We start from the raw sequence: 16,366 nt of genomic DNA on the forward strand, positions 1-16,366 counted from the left end.
ACATTTTATACCGGTGAATTCTTGTACCCTTAATAATTGACCGAACAATTAATGCTACCGATCATTTGAACATTTCATGTACAGTTTCGATTTACCCATTTATATTCGTATACAATATTTGTATATGTATACATATCTATTTACCCATATACGTTTCATGTTGTATCGATAAAAAGGAAAACATAAAACGAGATCATAACCAGTGCGTCTGACAAGGATTTAGTGATAACGAATTCAAGTTATTCGAAAGAGAAAGAAAGAGAGATAGAGAGAGTGAGAAAGGGAGGGAGAAGGAAAACGATAAATCGATTGGTTTCCGAATGAACTTAAGAAGAGAAAATAGAAGGACGGAAGGACGAAACTAGGAAAAGAAGGAGACTTAGAGAAGAAGAATAGAGCAAACGATTAGATGATCCTAGTTCGGAGCATAGGACAAAGGGTGGACGGGCGAGAAATACAATTTCAGGAGAGGCTCGATGCGGCAAATGCGGCGAATGCGCTGAATGCGTTGAATGCGACGACGGTAACGTCATGCGCTCTGAAAACAACCGCAACCCCCTGTGAGAAGAGACGAGGAAGAACGGTAGGGATTAGGTGTACGCGGCGTGGTAGGATACACGGTGCGCGAGCGCGGGCACGCGCGCACACGCGCATTAAACCACCAAGGTACCCGTAGTGGAAGAGAGACGGGACAGCACGCACGCTCGTAGGTTCTGCTGTAAAGGAGGGAGCACAGTGCATCGAAGTTATGCAGTGTTGCTTACCACGTAGAAGGCATAACACTCGCCGTTTCTACAATAGGATCCTAACATTTTCATAAATTTTTTGTTCTACGTTTCGGTGTTTTCAGTTTTCCAACGTTCTCTTCTTTATTGCTCTTCTTAACAAACGTTTCGTCAGTCTCACCGTAAATCGCAACGTAAAATCGATTATCCAGAGACGGGTATTTCGACAGAAACACCGCGGAAGGCAAGTCCTATTTGAAAGAGAAATCGGAACGAGGATCATAAGGATAGTTGGCGCCGAATGTTTTTACCTACACGCGACTGACAACGAAGATTAATCTGGAATTGGCGCACGACTTTTAAATGAGAGGGAGAAAGAGAGAGAATTGAAATCAAAAATTGGATCGAGAGTAAAATCAAGATCAAGACTCGCATTTGACAAGAAACGTCACGAAAGTTCAAGTCTGAATTGGAAAAGAAAGCAGAGTTCGAAGCAATATAGTACAGAATTACATTATGATAGAAAATGAGTTTGGAATCGCTGAATGAGATTTCGTCGCATTAACGTTGTATCAGCTTGATATATTACAAAGTTATCAGTTGGACCAGTGGATAATCCGCAAAAAGTGGATTTTTAGTGTCCGGCGTTGTTAGTGTCCGATCTGGAGTTTAATAATCATCGCGCCCTACCTCTCTCACCGCGCCACGCCAGCAATCGTACCACATATCGATACTCATATCGACCACCGTTCGTTTTTACGTAATTACGTGTAGTTTTTAAAATAAATATTCCGTGTCATAGTGTTTGAATAATATTCTGATCGAACCAGGTAAAACCACAAAAGGATTTTGCAGAACATTTCGATATCACGTGACTAGTTGCGAACAGTACTTCCTTATGTTCTTTACTGTGGTGCCTAAATAACTTAAGTAAAGAAAAACTAGTGCCTATATAACGTATATGCGCAATAAATACATATATCAAATGCTGTGACTTGAAAACATAGAACGACTCGTTAAATCGATTGGGATCATTCGATGAACCAAATCATGGATCAGTGATACAGTGATACTCGAGATACTCGCGATTTATCTCGATTTCATTCTGTTAGAATTTCAATCGAATCAGTCACACTCACAATAAGAATATTACTCTTTATTTCCGAAACGAAATTTACAATCATCGCACTAGAACTAGGATTAGGACCAGAAAATAATGTGAGTGAAAATCGTCGAAAGAAAATTAATATCGAATTTGAAATGCGAATGAAATTATTATGAAATTACTCACATTTTTCTCGGGGCTCGAATGAACAAGCATACTCGCATTTGTCCGATCTAGATTTAATCTTACCGCCTTCTCTTTGTATCTCTTCGCAATTTCCGTTCTCTTGAAACATCTTCCGCTTCTATCATACATACATATATACATATATATCGAAGATATACAACAATGTCTCGTTTAATGTTGTGTAATCTCGGCAATACATCCACGGCGGGAAATGATACAAATAACAATGCAAATACGAATAGTAGTATGGAGGATGATGACTACTATCCACTGCCAACTATTTATCGGTGAGTGAATTCTTGATCGATGATGTACCGTTCCTCCTCGTCCTTTTCTCCTGTTTCCATCCGCGTCACGTTCAATTCTTTTTCGTATTCTCCTGCTATTTTCATCACGTCGCGTCGAATCTGTATCCGTACCTGCATATACAAATTCCATATTACCAAATTCAACAAGTTTAAGATAAACGAATAGTATAACAAACTAACAGCGACTGCTATAACAAAACATCTCGACAAACATTATCTTGCTTCTATCATATTTGTTGTCGTATAATTATTTATATATATTTATATATATTATATATTTGCCGCCTATCATATTTTCTATATCATATTTTCCGCGTTTCTACACACGTTCATATAAAGACACACGCGATAACGATCGAATGTTTTCAAAATATTTCTTTTGCTCTTCGGTACCAGAAACATGTTACCAAGAGGAAGATACATCGCGACATGTGCGACGAAGAATTTCTTACATACTTGAAGTGGCAAAGTCAGTTACATAGCTAATATGTAATCGACTCGTTGCGATAATATAGCTGCATAACAACACAGTGAAACGTAATATATACACTAGCTGGAATATTTTTTCCAATTTTCCGCAGTCCGTTAATTTTGAATTTTGAGTAAATAACAAGCGAGTAATGTTTTACATAGACTGGCATGTTACGAATTCCTAGTTGTAAATGTTTATGCGGTTGTATCGAACATTCGATCGATCGTGTCCTATTAATACTTACTCTGTACCTATACTTTATACGCGCAGCTGCCGTGCACCTATAGCGAGTTTGGATTGCATGGAAGAGTTCAACGGCGGCGGCGGCGGCGGCGGCGGTGGCGGCGGCGGTGGCGGTGGTGGCAATGCCGTGGACTCTGGTGTACATTGCAGTAATACCACTGGAACGAAGGAACAGCTACTGACTAACTGCATTGCCGCACAAGCGCAGCGCTTACAGCATCCTTCGCCAGGTATTCGCTACCGCAACTTGGGCAAAAGCGGTCTACGTGTTTCCAATGTTGGATTAGGTACGCTGAATGTTTTCCCAACTTTCGTAGAAACGAACAGAATCGCGGTTACCCACCCGTTTTATTCCATCTCAATGTATGCTTTACTATACTCCTTTTTCAGATAGCTTGTCAGTAGTATTATGTTGGCCATATTTTTTTAGACTATAGGTATTGTACAGTAAACAATGAAAACTATATATTTTCTCAATCCATCGACAGTGCCATTCTCCGTTCCTTTTGTCCATTCCATACATTTATAGTTATTATTCTTGTTTCTTTTGCTTCGCCTAGTAAATCTTGTCGATGCAATCTTTATATCCACCAACGTGGGCATGCACGCTTTTCACGTACGTTTTTCTAGCAAGATGCAATGTAAATAATTAGTGAACAAAGTAATATAGGTAGACACGTAATATAACAATAATATCCATATCCAGATAACTTCTTATATTTATTGTTGTTTTTGTTGTGACAATTGTGCTTGTCGTGTTCATTGTCATCGTGATCGTCATTGTGGTCGCAGTGGTTGGCGTCGTCGTCGTTGTAATTGGAAATATTTCCCAAAATTATAAATGTTTTTGGAGAGATTTGATCGAAGATAAATCATTATATTCAGACTGCGTAAGTGTTTCTGAGATTATGAGCTATCAAAATCTCAGGCGAATGAACAAAGAAAAAAGGGAATGAAAAAGAATGAAGAGAAAGGGAAAAATTGCCGCGTGTGAGAGCCAATGATTCGGAACGATGATGATGATGATGTTGGTGGTGGTAGGAGGGAAAAAGATAAATAGGTATACGTGATGCGTAATAAAGGTTTAGGGATCGATTGTCGGACCATGTATTGCAATTTTTGAAATAAAAATAACGATAGATGTAAAGGTGGAAATCGTATGCAGCATCATATTTGTCTATTGAAAACGGTGAAAAAATTAAATTAATATGCACCGAATCGAGACAAGTGAGTTAACAAAATTGCTTTATACATGTAGGTACATGGACAACTTTCGGAATAGGAGGTTGCAGTAATGAGGAAACAGCTGAAGCTGTAGTTGCCCTCGCCTATGACAGTGGAATAAATGTGTTCGATCTGAGCGAAGCTCATAGCGGTCATAGAGCAGAAATTCAATTTGGGCGAATTTTATTACGACGTGCTTGGAATCGTTCAAGTTACGTCGTTACCACCAAAATATATTGGAACACGAAGTGAGTATCGATCGAATTGATCTAACTTCTAAATGGATAATAAAAATGATAAATACTGATTCGGGAGAATCACTACATTTCAAAAAATCAAATTGATGATCAAAAAAATTGGTGATCAAAATTGACAAATTAGAAATATAAAAATTGGCAAACAGTACGACGTAGATATGTAAATCAGATGTATGACGTTATGAAATTTGATCATCGCAGGACAGAGGGACGTGGATTGTCACGAAAACACATAATCGAATCGGTGCAAGCATCTTTAGTCAGGTTACAATTATCGTACATCGATATTGTAATGATTCACAAAGTAGATCCTATGTGTCCTATGGAAGGTTCGTTTCTTGCTTCTCTGGTACAATTAAAATGCGCTATTAAAAATAATTGAAATAATCGATGCTTACTTATTTTCTTCTTTCAGAAATAGTACGTGCAATGAACTACGTGATAAGTAAAGGATGGGTAATGTATTGGGGAACGTCTCGTTGGACCCCTGTCGAAATTATGGAAGCTTACACGAATTGCCGTCAATTTAATTGTGTCACACCAATCGTGGAACAAGCCGAATATCATCTATTTTATAGAGAAAAACCAGAACTTTATATGCCAGAGTTGTACAATAAAATCGGTATTTAATCGGAAAACGTCCAATTTACTCGACATAGTATACTGTATGCATATTCCTTAACAATATTCAAAAAAGTCGTTTGTAAACCGTAGGTGTTGGTCTGATGGCGTGGTCCACGGTTACGATCGGCATGGTTTCTTCGAAACCTGACGACTGTGGTGTATCTTTTTTATCGAGATCTTCGTATAAGGTAATATTATGCAGAAAGAAAATTTTCGGTATATTTCATAGAATATATAGAATTATTCATAGAATAATTGAGGAAGCTGGTAGCTGTCGGCCTCAAAATATCTGTAGCGCTAGCAAAAGAATAATGCTTGCAATATTTACCTTTTCATTTCAGAATAAATATTCGTCATTCAGTTGGACCGAAGACGAAACGCAATCTTTGTATAAAGAAGTACGTAGTCGAATTCGCATATCGTGATAGGCTATGCCGTATTTCCACGCACATAAGCATACGTAAAAGTTAAAGGAATAAACGAACGTTACGTGTGAACGTACGTTACGTTATCGTGTTCTTTTCTGTCTTTGTTTCAGCAGGAATACGGCTGGAAGGAAAAGTCAGCCGATGACGAAACGCGAAAATATTCGGATAAATTGCGAGATGTGTGTGCACTCGCCGAACGACTCGGTTGCTCTTTCGGACAGTTGGCCATCGCGTGGTCTTTAAAGAATGAAAGTGTTCAGTGCCTTCTCCTCGGTGCATCAAACATAGATCAACTGTACGAGAGTCTTCAAAGTTTACAGGTAATTATTTCTTATTGGTGAAATTAAACATTCGTATTTCGTATCTCGATTTCGATAGCCGCGTACGAAACGAACGGGTAATTGTTATAAACGATGCGTGGTTTCAGCTAATTCCAAAATTGAACGCCAATATAATGAACGAAATTGAAAGAATTCTTGATAACAAACCGTCGCGACCTCCGATGATTTCAACATTGGCGCTCAGATGACAATCAATTTGCCCCCACGGAAGTGGTGGGGGCTCCTTAGAAGATGGAGGCAGCCCAAAAAGCGAAGGTGCTAATAGCCAAGATCAAGAGCAGACGAAAGAGTTAACCGGCAAGCTACCATTCTGCGAAATACAATGAAGTCACATTAGTACGTGTACGTAAATTTATGCACAGCCTGATCTTGGCCGGGTAAAATTGGATCGATTAAAACCGAATTCTAAGATGAACTAAAATGAATGAAATGATGCCAAGCGAGATCACACAAGATTAAACGAGAAAGAAACATTCGAATAAGGCATCTGCTGCACGTTCTAGGTGTCCGGCACGAATATATTCACGTGAAAATGAATCGACGACAATACTACTACGGTTACGGTTACGGTTACGGTTACGGTTACGGTTACGGTTACAGTTACGGTTACGGTTACGGTTACGATTACGGTCACAGTCACTGTTACAATTACCATTACGATTGCGATTGCGGTTACGATCGCGGTTACGTTCGATATTTCACGATAAATGTTCACGAATAAATTACAGACACGGTTTTCACACATCTTTGATGCAGCTGTACGATTATCCTCTTTGCAATCTTCTTGGAATAGGGACATTTAAATGCGGAAAAGAGAGGTTGAAGATAACTGGAAAACTTTTTTGCGTACACTTCTTTCGTTTCGAAGAAAAGCGATCGAATACAAGTTTTCTATGAATGTACGACTTGAATTTCTACCCATGATTCACTATGCCAGGTGTTCATTCGTAAATTAGATAGAATATCGTAATGTCTTTATTACAGCTGTGTAAGATGATAAGATGAATGCTTGTGGTTACTTTTTTCAGCTTCAAAGAATTTCTTTTTTTCGTTTTCCATATTTTTCCTGCAATTTATCTGAGAATATTTAATAAAGTACTGTAGCCGTTGGGATTGATAGTAAGCGAATAGTCATCTCTATTGAGATCGCAAACTGTCAATATTGAATCGTTTCTCATCCTTCCAAGGTTTTATTCCTTTATCCGTGTACAAGGCAAACCAATATAAGGAAATACAATGTGAAACTGGTCGGAATTCACACGCATATACATATACAGCTACGCACGTACGTTCTCATGCTATAATATCTACGTTCGTGCGAGATAGTTTTCGTATGATTGATTATACGATTGATTTAATTCTCGAACGTGCGTATACCATTCGTAATCACAGGTGGACAGCTAGCTCCGGTCAGCTAACTAGCCATTCTGCTAGTTAACTACCCCAAACCATAGCCAAGTAGCTATGTAGGATAGGTAAATGACATAGACGGATAGTCTATCAGTAAGTAGTCGTAGATAGTTAAGGTAAATAGTTAGATAAGTATGTATATACTTAGATAGATAGGGGTATGAAAGGACGAAAGCGGGCAAGCGCGATAAGTGAAATTATGTGATATAGAACGAAAAAAGAGAATGCGTGTGACGCGAGGAAAAAGGTTTCAATGGGTTTATAGATACGCGCAGAAAAATCACGGTACAAGAATATTTCCGCTATACGCTTATTTCGTTCGATTCGTTCGACTATCTGCTATCTCCCGCAAGAATGTTAGAGCAATATTCTTTTCTTGCATTTAGTTTTCCGAATAAAAACCGTCCTAACGGCGCGACAGGCGCAAAGCCTCGTAGAACTAGTAAGATCATTTTCAAATAACATCGGTCACGAACCGACCAATGTTGAATATTCCTGAAGACGAACGATCCATGTATATTTACCTTACTAATCCGCATATACCATTTCGTGTATATGGGGTGAAAACAACTGTGAGAATATCATTAAATAAATAACGGAAGTGAAACATGACACGTCAAGGAGAGAAAGGAGAGAAGATCAGAGACAGTTCAATGAAATTCCAATGAAATTCGAATAAGTGATCAAACTTCGGGACAAATATGGGGACGGTGATATTACAGAAATTATCAACCGTTGCCGATTGTATATATGTAAATCATAATTAACTGTTACGACTACGTTGCTATTTAGTGACTCTTTGATCCCTGGTATGCATTCGAATATATAATAAGTAGGTATATATTCGAATATAAGTACTTATATTATACATTCGGATAACAGGGAATAAGACAGCAAACTCGTTAATGGGGTCGGTTAGGTAGCTGCGCGATTAGCTATCGGTAATTAAAATGATAATGATCGAACACCGATCGCAGTGCTGGCTACGCTTTTGCCGATTACGCTAATTATTTAGCGATTTTTCATCCAGGTTACGATCTATATTTTCCACGAAAGTTTTTATCGAAGCGTAATATATTGTTATATAATATATATATAATAACTCGATAATACGAACAAATGTGTACAGAAGCGTGCAAGTATGTACATATATTTGATTTGCCGTGATCTCGAAGACATGGCATCTAGGCAAACTAAAACGCGGTTACGCGACTTTTTGGGACAATTCAAAAAGTTGGAAAAACTTGAGTCGATAGGAAGATATCAAACTGCCAAAACGTCGAGCGTTTTGTCGTGAATCAAATGACGAGCCATGATACGAATGATCGTTAAAATATATGAAATGCCTCAACTGTGTTCCGCGCGAACAAAACAATCCTCTGTATAATCGATGATAGTCGATGTGATTTGAAGAGAGAGCAGGTCGATTAGCAATGAAAGAACGATTAGGTATGGAAATGGCTGGGAGGCAAAGAAAGTAGGGGAAGAGAAGAAAAAGGAAGGATAGGTAAAGAAAGAGGTCGGAGAGTAGAAGCGATACAGAAACGGCGATGATACGATTAATTACGAGTCAAATGGAAAATGTTCAATGAATAGACAATCTTGATCCTTTGCGGATGTTTTTCATCGCTTGATCGCGTTACGTTCGAATCAAGATTGTTCGTTCGTTATTTCGTTCGTTCATTGAACGAATTAAGAGAGATTGTGTCCGAGATTGTTACTCGTTTAAAATGTAAGATTTTAAAGATTTTATTCACGCGCCTTGTAGATAGATAGGTAGGAAATGTGTACGAGAAATCGGTAGGACAATTACGATACCGTCATTATTATTGACCCGTTATCGACGATCAAAGATGCGAATATTCGAAACGAATTTCATGCGCATGATTGTCATATATATACTTGCATGTATACACTACATAGTGTACATAGTCGGTCATTGGTTATCTTATCCAGTCAAATAGTATACACTTTATCGAATAATCTTCGTTTACGCGGCTAATTGTTATTGTTTAATCAGAAATTGCGAAAGCATAAGGAATTGTATTAATACCAACGAAAAATCGATCGGACTGTGATTAAATCGATCGGTCTTCCATTTATTATTATGGATGGAGTTCGTAATTTGATTTAATCGACTATCAGTAAGGATGGCCACGAACACATAATCGAATCGAATCGTATCAAATTGAATCGAACCCGACTACGTACATAGAATCGCGACAGTCGATTAAACAATCGATGCTGAATAGGACACGTGTATATGTAGGCAATATTCGTATAACTGTGTCATGTGCGTGTTGCATAATACCAAGTACTGACACGAAAAAAGAATAACCGCTCTTGCGAAGCTGTAGCATCTTTTTAAATTGTCGATGATACGAGTACGCATCTACCTATCTATATTTCTATATTAATTTATGATACAACCGTCGAAATACAATGAGATCGAATTCGAATAAAAGTGTTCAATACGAACGTACTTTTTGGTCAACTATTTTGTCAATAAAGAAATAATATGCACGAAAATTTCATCTAGATGGCATTACCAGTCACATATAATGTATATAACTTGTCCTCCGCGGGTATACATATTTTCTCAACGTATTTCTCAACGACAAAATCCCTAAAATTATAGGGGCCAAAAGGGGTTTGATCGTTACTCCGATCACTATCTTGTGATCTTCGATCTACCTTCTATCTTCTTCTACCGACTTCCTTCTTCTTTTCCCGAAACCACGATCGTAAATTTGTGAAATGGAAAAAACAGCGCGGCGTTTCATTCAATAAATAATTTAATGCTCCAAAAAATGTAAAACACACATACACACACATACATTTTCATAAGACGGAACATTTTCTCAAAGTCTTTCGAAATCTTATACGAACGTTCTAAGCAATGTATCAAGTATTTAGGGGACTATTTTGAAAGAATTATAAATAAAAGAAACACGTTACCCTATGCATTATTTCATTGCATCCTCCTTTGTCTCGTTACCTTCTTCATCTACCATGCTACGTTGTGATATTCTTATAATACAGTAAGGAATAAGAAAACTTGTAAAGTACTTGGATAAAAAAAGAGCTGATCTTGAAAGCGGATAAATCGAAGATCGTAGTCTTTAGAAAGAGAAATTAGGCAGTTTAAATAATTAGAGTATGTACTTAAAGTCAATGAACGTGATAGAAATTTCGCAAGGAAGGCTAACATAATCATGAGGCAATTTTGAGGACAATTGAAGGGAGGCTTTTTAGGAATGATCACAAGAGGAGGATGAAGATATTCAACAGTCTGATAGTAGGGGTTCTGGCGTATGGAACGGAAGAAACAGAACTTGAAAGGATTGGAAAGGAAGGTTTGGACGAAAAGACTCCAGAAAAGCGTTGGAATACGAAAGAAAGATAAAGGAAAATGTAGCAAAAAGTCTTCCTAAAAAAAGGAGATAGTAAAAGACTTAAAGAAAGGTTAAAACACTTCAAAGAATGTGGGTACAGCGAAGAAGTAGTAGAACAATTATAGAAGAAGGGAATGGGGACGTAGGGGAGATCCTAAGGAAGAGGAAAAAGGTGTAAAAAGATAAAAACAATGGAACAGAATACAATTATTTACCTAGATACAGTAGGAAATACAGGAGAATAACGACAGGAAGTTTACGAAAATATTTAACGTAGAAAAGGAAGATAACAAAACAAAAGATATTAGCAAGAGTAAAACGCGGTAGCATGGAGAGCGCATGTAGGTTTTGATTGAGTTGAAGAAGAAAAGAGGTTATTTTGTGAAATTAGCAAGCGGGATATTTAAACACTGGAAAATGTACAAAGAAATTCGTAGAACAAACTTGAGAGTGGAAGAAATACTAACGAAATGGCTAAAAAAGGTATAGAGGAGGAAAAGGAAGAAAGGGACGGAGGAGAGATGAGCAAAGGAGCCAGCGCAAAGTGTAAAGTGCAAATAGTAGACAATGAAGTAGTTTATGGTACCTTTAAGAAACAGAAATACTTTGAGCAAATAAAAGACGGTTTTAGAATAGAAACAAAAGAAACGATTATGTAAAGCAGATTCAGCAACAGTATGGGATAAAAATAATGTATATATTGTAATCTATATAACCAAGTCCAATTTCTGGGCTAATAAGCTGAAATGAATAAGCTACTACTCGTACAATGCACCTTTTTATGCACGTATATGCATTTATACATGTACATATGGGTATCGTATGCGTGTGCGAGTTGTATGTGCATTCAAGCGTTTTATCGCTATGCGTACACAATCAATCAAATTAATCCATTGCTTGATTCATTGCCTAATTATTTTTTGTCATGAAATTAATTTACATACCTCGAGTACAAAAATAAATTATTCCTTATTAAATATATGGTAATTATTTACCTTAAGAAACACCATGCCGATGATCTTGATTTTCACACACGTTATTAAGGACATGATTTTGAATAACTTTTCTTAATAACTTAATCAATGGTTTTCTACAATTTCCGACATATTTGCAAAAAGCTATTGTTACTATTATATTGAATCTTGCCTATATTACATCGCGGTGGCCTGCAAACGATCTTTATAACGGGCGAATTTTTTCAAACGACCAATGCTGAGGTTCTCTCAACTGTAAACAGTAAGTGGAATAGATTGTTCGGAACGAAGAACAAGCAATGCAAAAAGATTTTTTGAACGCACAAATATCATATGCATTGGCAGCCGCTATTAAAATCTACATCAACTCTTATCCCAGGAAAATGAAGGTACATACTGATCAATCCAGCCATTGTGAAGAAGCTGGTTATTACCCATGCTGTCAGTATAGCATGCATGATGTCAATATAGAAAAAGAAAAGTTACTCAGAATCATTTCTTTAACATATGTGAAGATCAAGATCATAGGCGTAGTATCCATTGAGGTAAACAATTACCAAAAATATTGTACAAAATATAAGTTTCACAATATTCTACATATATATATATTTCATAATTATACAATTTAAACTGCGCTACATAGTCATTAATTCAAGACACTCGATTATTCTTACACTAAGATTACACGGGCGTTTCACACGCCGTATGCTGCACATCGCGGTTTCCCCGTCGAAGTGGGATCTTGGCTTTATGAGTCTTTTACGTACATTTGACACGTTGCACGTTACACACTGATACTAAATATTGTGTCGCAATGCCGGCTTGTTTCATTTTCCGCATGCGACACGTAACAGACGGCGTTTGGCGAGCATGTCAGAACGTGTGCCACGTCTGAATAGTCAGTTGCATTTAAACATACAATTCGATCTATGTTGTCCGTTCGCCGTTACGCAGAAAACAACACCTTGTTGTCATCTGATTAGATAACCATCTTTCGTCGTTCTTTGTCCATTATCTTATGATTTTATATTCCATTGGACGATAGATCCCTCCAACGAACCAGAAAATGTCCTAAATCTAGAGATTCGAAAAGTTAGGAATAGTTTCTTAAATTCTGTTTTATGCTCTGAATCGATGAAGGCGACAATTCTCCATGATGTAGCTAAACCTTACTTTAGGGAACAAAAAAATTATTACTTTGACGCCATGTTGTCTTCTACTATGATTCGTCCAATGAATGGAGTCGCTGGCTATAGATAGAAGCACATAGTTGGCGACCATTTTGGAGCTGTGTATCAAATGCCCCTAACCACATATGTTTTGTATATGTTTAATTTTTCGTTTCAACAATGCTTCAAGTTGCCTGTAGGTAATAGTTCTTCCAGTGCATTCGAAGAATTTAGTTGCATTTTTAGAGCCAGGTTCCTTTCTTCAAATTCTTTTTCGTTTCGTTTCTTTTATTTTCTTTTTTCATGTTTTTTATTTTATTTTGCTCCGTTTTCTATTTCTTCATGTTTTAACTTTTATTTTGTTACGTTTTCTTTAAAAAAAAAATGGCCATAACAAAATGGAATTTATATAGCTTAACCGCCCCAAAAGAAGCAGCTGTTATTTATTTGGTTGCGAGAAAATAGTCCTTTACGTAGCAGTAAACAGTGCCGCAAACATCGAAAGCTGATGATTATTGCTGATATAAATTTATGACTCGGAGGCGCAGAGACCGAGCAATTTCGATGTCCCATCGAAAGAGGTTAACCGCGTCAAATGTAGACAATACGTAAATACGATTAAACCATTTTGTTATGTCGCGCAAGACATCTGCACTCCATTCCGCGCTGCTTGACAGCCAACGGTCTACGTGCCGCCCTTCAAACCCTCAATAGGCCCAAGGACCCACCATAAACTTTTTTTTTATTTGTTAGAATATTTACAATCAATTCTCGTTGAGAATTTTCAGTAACTTCATTTGGCGTGATACAATGACATGGTTTATAATAGTTTATATTGTTGATTCTAGTAGGATCTAAGGATTTAACGTAAAGGGTATTTTCTTTTTAGTCTGCTGATCTGGCCCGTCGTGTCAAATAGTTGAGTGACTAATGGGTTGTGATGGTTGTTGACTCTTGCTTCTGGACTTGTATATTTCATCTTTGACTGTGGGTATCTTGAGGTCGCGGTGGATTGTTTCGTTGGTAACATACCAGAGTGCATTTATTAGAGATCTTAGCGTTTTCGATTGGAAGCGTTGGAGTATTTCGATGTTGGAATTACTTGCTGTTCCCCATAGTTGGATTCCGTAGGTCCAGACAGGTTTTATTGCGGTCTTATAGAGCGTAATTTTGTTCTGCGTGCCTAGGTTGGAGCGACGGCCAATGAGCCAATAAAATTTTTTGAGTTTGCCCCTGAGTTGCTTCGATTTGTCTGTGATGTGTTGTTTCCATGTTAATCTCCTGTCATGCCCAGGTATCTGATTGTGTCCTTGTTAGGAACTGTTATATTGTTAATGGTGACCTGTGGGTCTTCAGATGTCTTCGCAGCGTGAAGGTTACATGTGTGGATTTTTTTTCATTAATTTTGAAGTCCCATTTATGGAACCACTTTTCTATAGAGTCGAGACCTCGCTGGAGAGTGGATGAAGCAATTATCGGGTTGGCGTGGGACGCTAATAGCGCTGTGTCGTCAGCAAATGATGCTATAGTTATTTCTGTTGATATTGGTAAATCGGCAGTGTAGGTGGAGAACAGCAGGGGTCCCAGGACACTATCTTGAGGTATGCCCGTTTCTATTGGGAATATTGTGGTAATGGCGTCTAAGTATTTAACCATGAATTGTCTTTTGGTTAGGTAGGACTTTAGGATGGAGTAGTAAGCGTGTGGTAGGTCTTTTTTAAGTTTGTAAAGAAACCCTTCGTGCCATACTTTGTCGAATGCCTGTTGAATATCAAGGAATACCGCTGAACAGTATTTTTTCTTTTCGAGGGTTTGGCTGATATTGTGTGTTATTCGGTGGATTTGTTCTATTGTGGAATGTTGCTTCCGAAAACCGAATTCTCAGGATGCCATAAAGCAGCTGGTTACGGTAGTTTGTGCGGTCATCTGTACGGATCAATCAGATGATAAATAGCAGTCAACATAGCGTCGTACTAATCTGTAAAATACGCTAACAACGCTCAACTTTGTACACGCATAGCTTTTGAATCAGGGTATTCCTAAAGGTAAGACTTGTATTTTTAAATTCTACGCGTCGAAAACTATTAGGTTACACAACAAAAAGGCCATAACTTTGCGTACCCCAAATCGAAGTTTAACCCATGATGTTTATGCTTCAAAAACATACAAACGTCTTCTTGCATTGCCTTTTCCATTCCCCCTCCTCCCCCCCCCCCCCCGACACCCTCACTTTTCCATTTCCCGATCGCAATAGTAATAAGTTCAAAATCCTTTCCGGCGAGAACATTACCTGCGTCCCAAGCACTTCTTAAATTTCTCCCATAAATCCTATACAATCAAATCAAATTACTGGCACATTTGTAAGCGAACTTCAAGGAAATATAATCTATAGTTTATATAAATGTGCTCCGATTTTTCCAAAGCGCCACGGTTTACTCGGGATGCTAGAATACGTATAGGGAAATCTTATTTGTTCGGCCGTGTTGACTATTCTACAAAAAATGCTCGAATATCCTAGACGCCGCAACCGCAAAATCGTTGGGGCTTGCTAATCTACAACGCAGTAAAAGAGAGGGTTTAATTTATAGAACCCTCACTTGTCCTCCGACGAATGACGAAAACCAGGCGAGTGCTCTGTACATTTGAAGCTTTACATTTTTTATACATCTGCTATGGACGAAGAGGTTTCCGCCGATTCTTTTGCTCCTAACGCGAGCTTCCATGTCTTCCGCCACTGTCGCCAGCGGCTCTTCATTGTCTCCAAACTCTGTTACTCCTGTCAACCTCCACATTTCAAACTTCTCATTTAACATCGTCCAGTTCGAAAAAGCATTATCGACTCCGACAAGACATTCGTTATCGAATTTCTTGTAAAAGGAATTCGTCTACAATTTGTAATAAAACAGTCCTTAGATTTATTGCACGTTCTTACAAATTACGGAGGAAGCGGATATTTGTCTAACGGAAAAGCAGCTTTTTCCCATTAAAAATGTCGCCCATGAGCCACGTTGTAGGAGGCTTCTTCCTCCTATCTTCGTTCTCAACGTTGATCATAACCAATGGGCATCGTGGATTGTTACCCTCACTTTCCTAACGAAAAGTGTGACAACGAATCCGCTTTCTTCATACAACAAAGGCACCTACTCCGAACTTTCTTCCGTAATCACACAAGGACGAACTTCACTCGTTCTCATAACTACAGAGCAGTCACTTCGTCTATATACTTGTTCTCACGACTACAGAACAGTCAACTTGTGCTCTAGACTTCATACTTGTGCTCTCGACTTCATCTCTATACTTGATCTCTAGACTTGTTCCACAGTAACATTCAAGTAACAATTAAAGCTCATCAGTAACAGCTAAAACTAGCACGAGTTAAAACATAGTTCAAGGAACAACAAGAATCGGAAGTCAAGTCAGCAGAATCGACAAGTCGAAGACGGTCAATCGACAGAAGATACATTATCACAGTCGTCAACGCGAAACGAGTCTCAGATCGTACTCG

At 38.1% G+C, this 16,366-nt stretch overlaps 1 protein-coding gene across 3 annotated transcripts; it reads left to right on the forward strand.

Moving 5' to 3' along the window:
• Positions 1–102: 102 nt before the first annotated feature.
• On the forward strand, positions 103–10,285 carry LOC100646402 (voltage-gated potassium channel subunit beta-2). 3 transcript variants are annotated; one of them, XM_048408792.1, is made up of 9 exons: positions 103–2,303; positions 3,067–3,269; positions 4,298–4,511; positions 4,722–4,849; positions 4,936–5,142; positions 5,235–5,332; positions 5,486–5,542; positions 5,683–5,892; positions 6,000–10,285. In XM_048408792.1, exons 1-9 carry the CDS (start codon positions 2,179–2,181, stop codon positions 6,099–6,101), a joined length of 1,344 nt encoding a protein of 447 aa, XP_048264749.1. In that variant the 5' UTR covers positions 103–2,178; the 3' UTR covers positions 6,102–10,285. The 3 variants fall into 3 exon arrangements, with proteins under 3 accessions (XP_048264749.1, XP_020720249.2, XP_003393450.2); XM_020864590.2 differs by having other exon boundaries at positions 160–2,303; positions 3,067–3,326; XM_003393402.4 differs by having other exon boundaries at positions 162–2,303; positions 3,067–3,326; positions 5,686–5,892.
• The last annotated feature ends 6,081 nt before the right edge of the window (positions 10,286–16,366 follow it).

This window comes from Bombus terrestris, chromosome 1 (assembly GCF_910591885.1).
Source record: "Bombus terrestris chromosome 1, iyBomTerr1.2, whole genome shotgun sequence".
Classification (NCBI taxonomy): domain Eukaryota; kingdom Metazoa; phylum Arthropoda; class Insecta; order Hymenoptera; family Apidae; genus Bombus; species Bombus terrestris.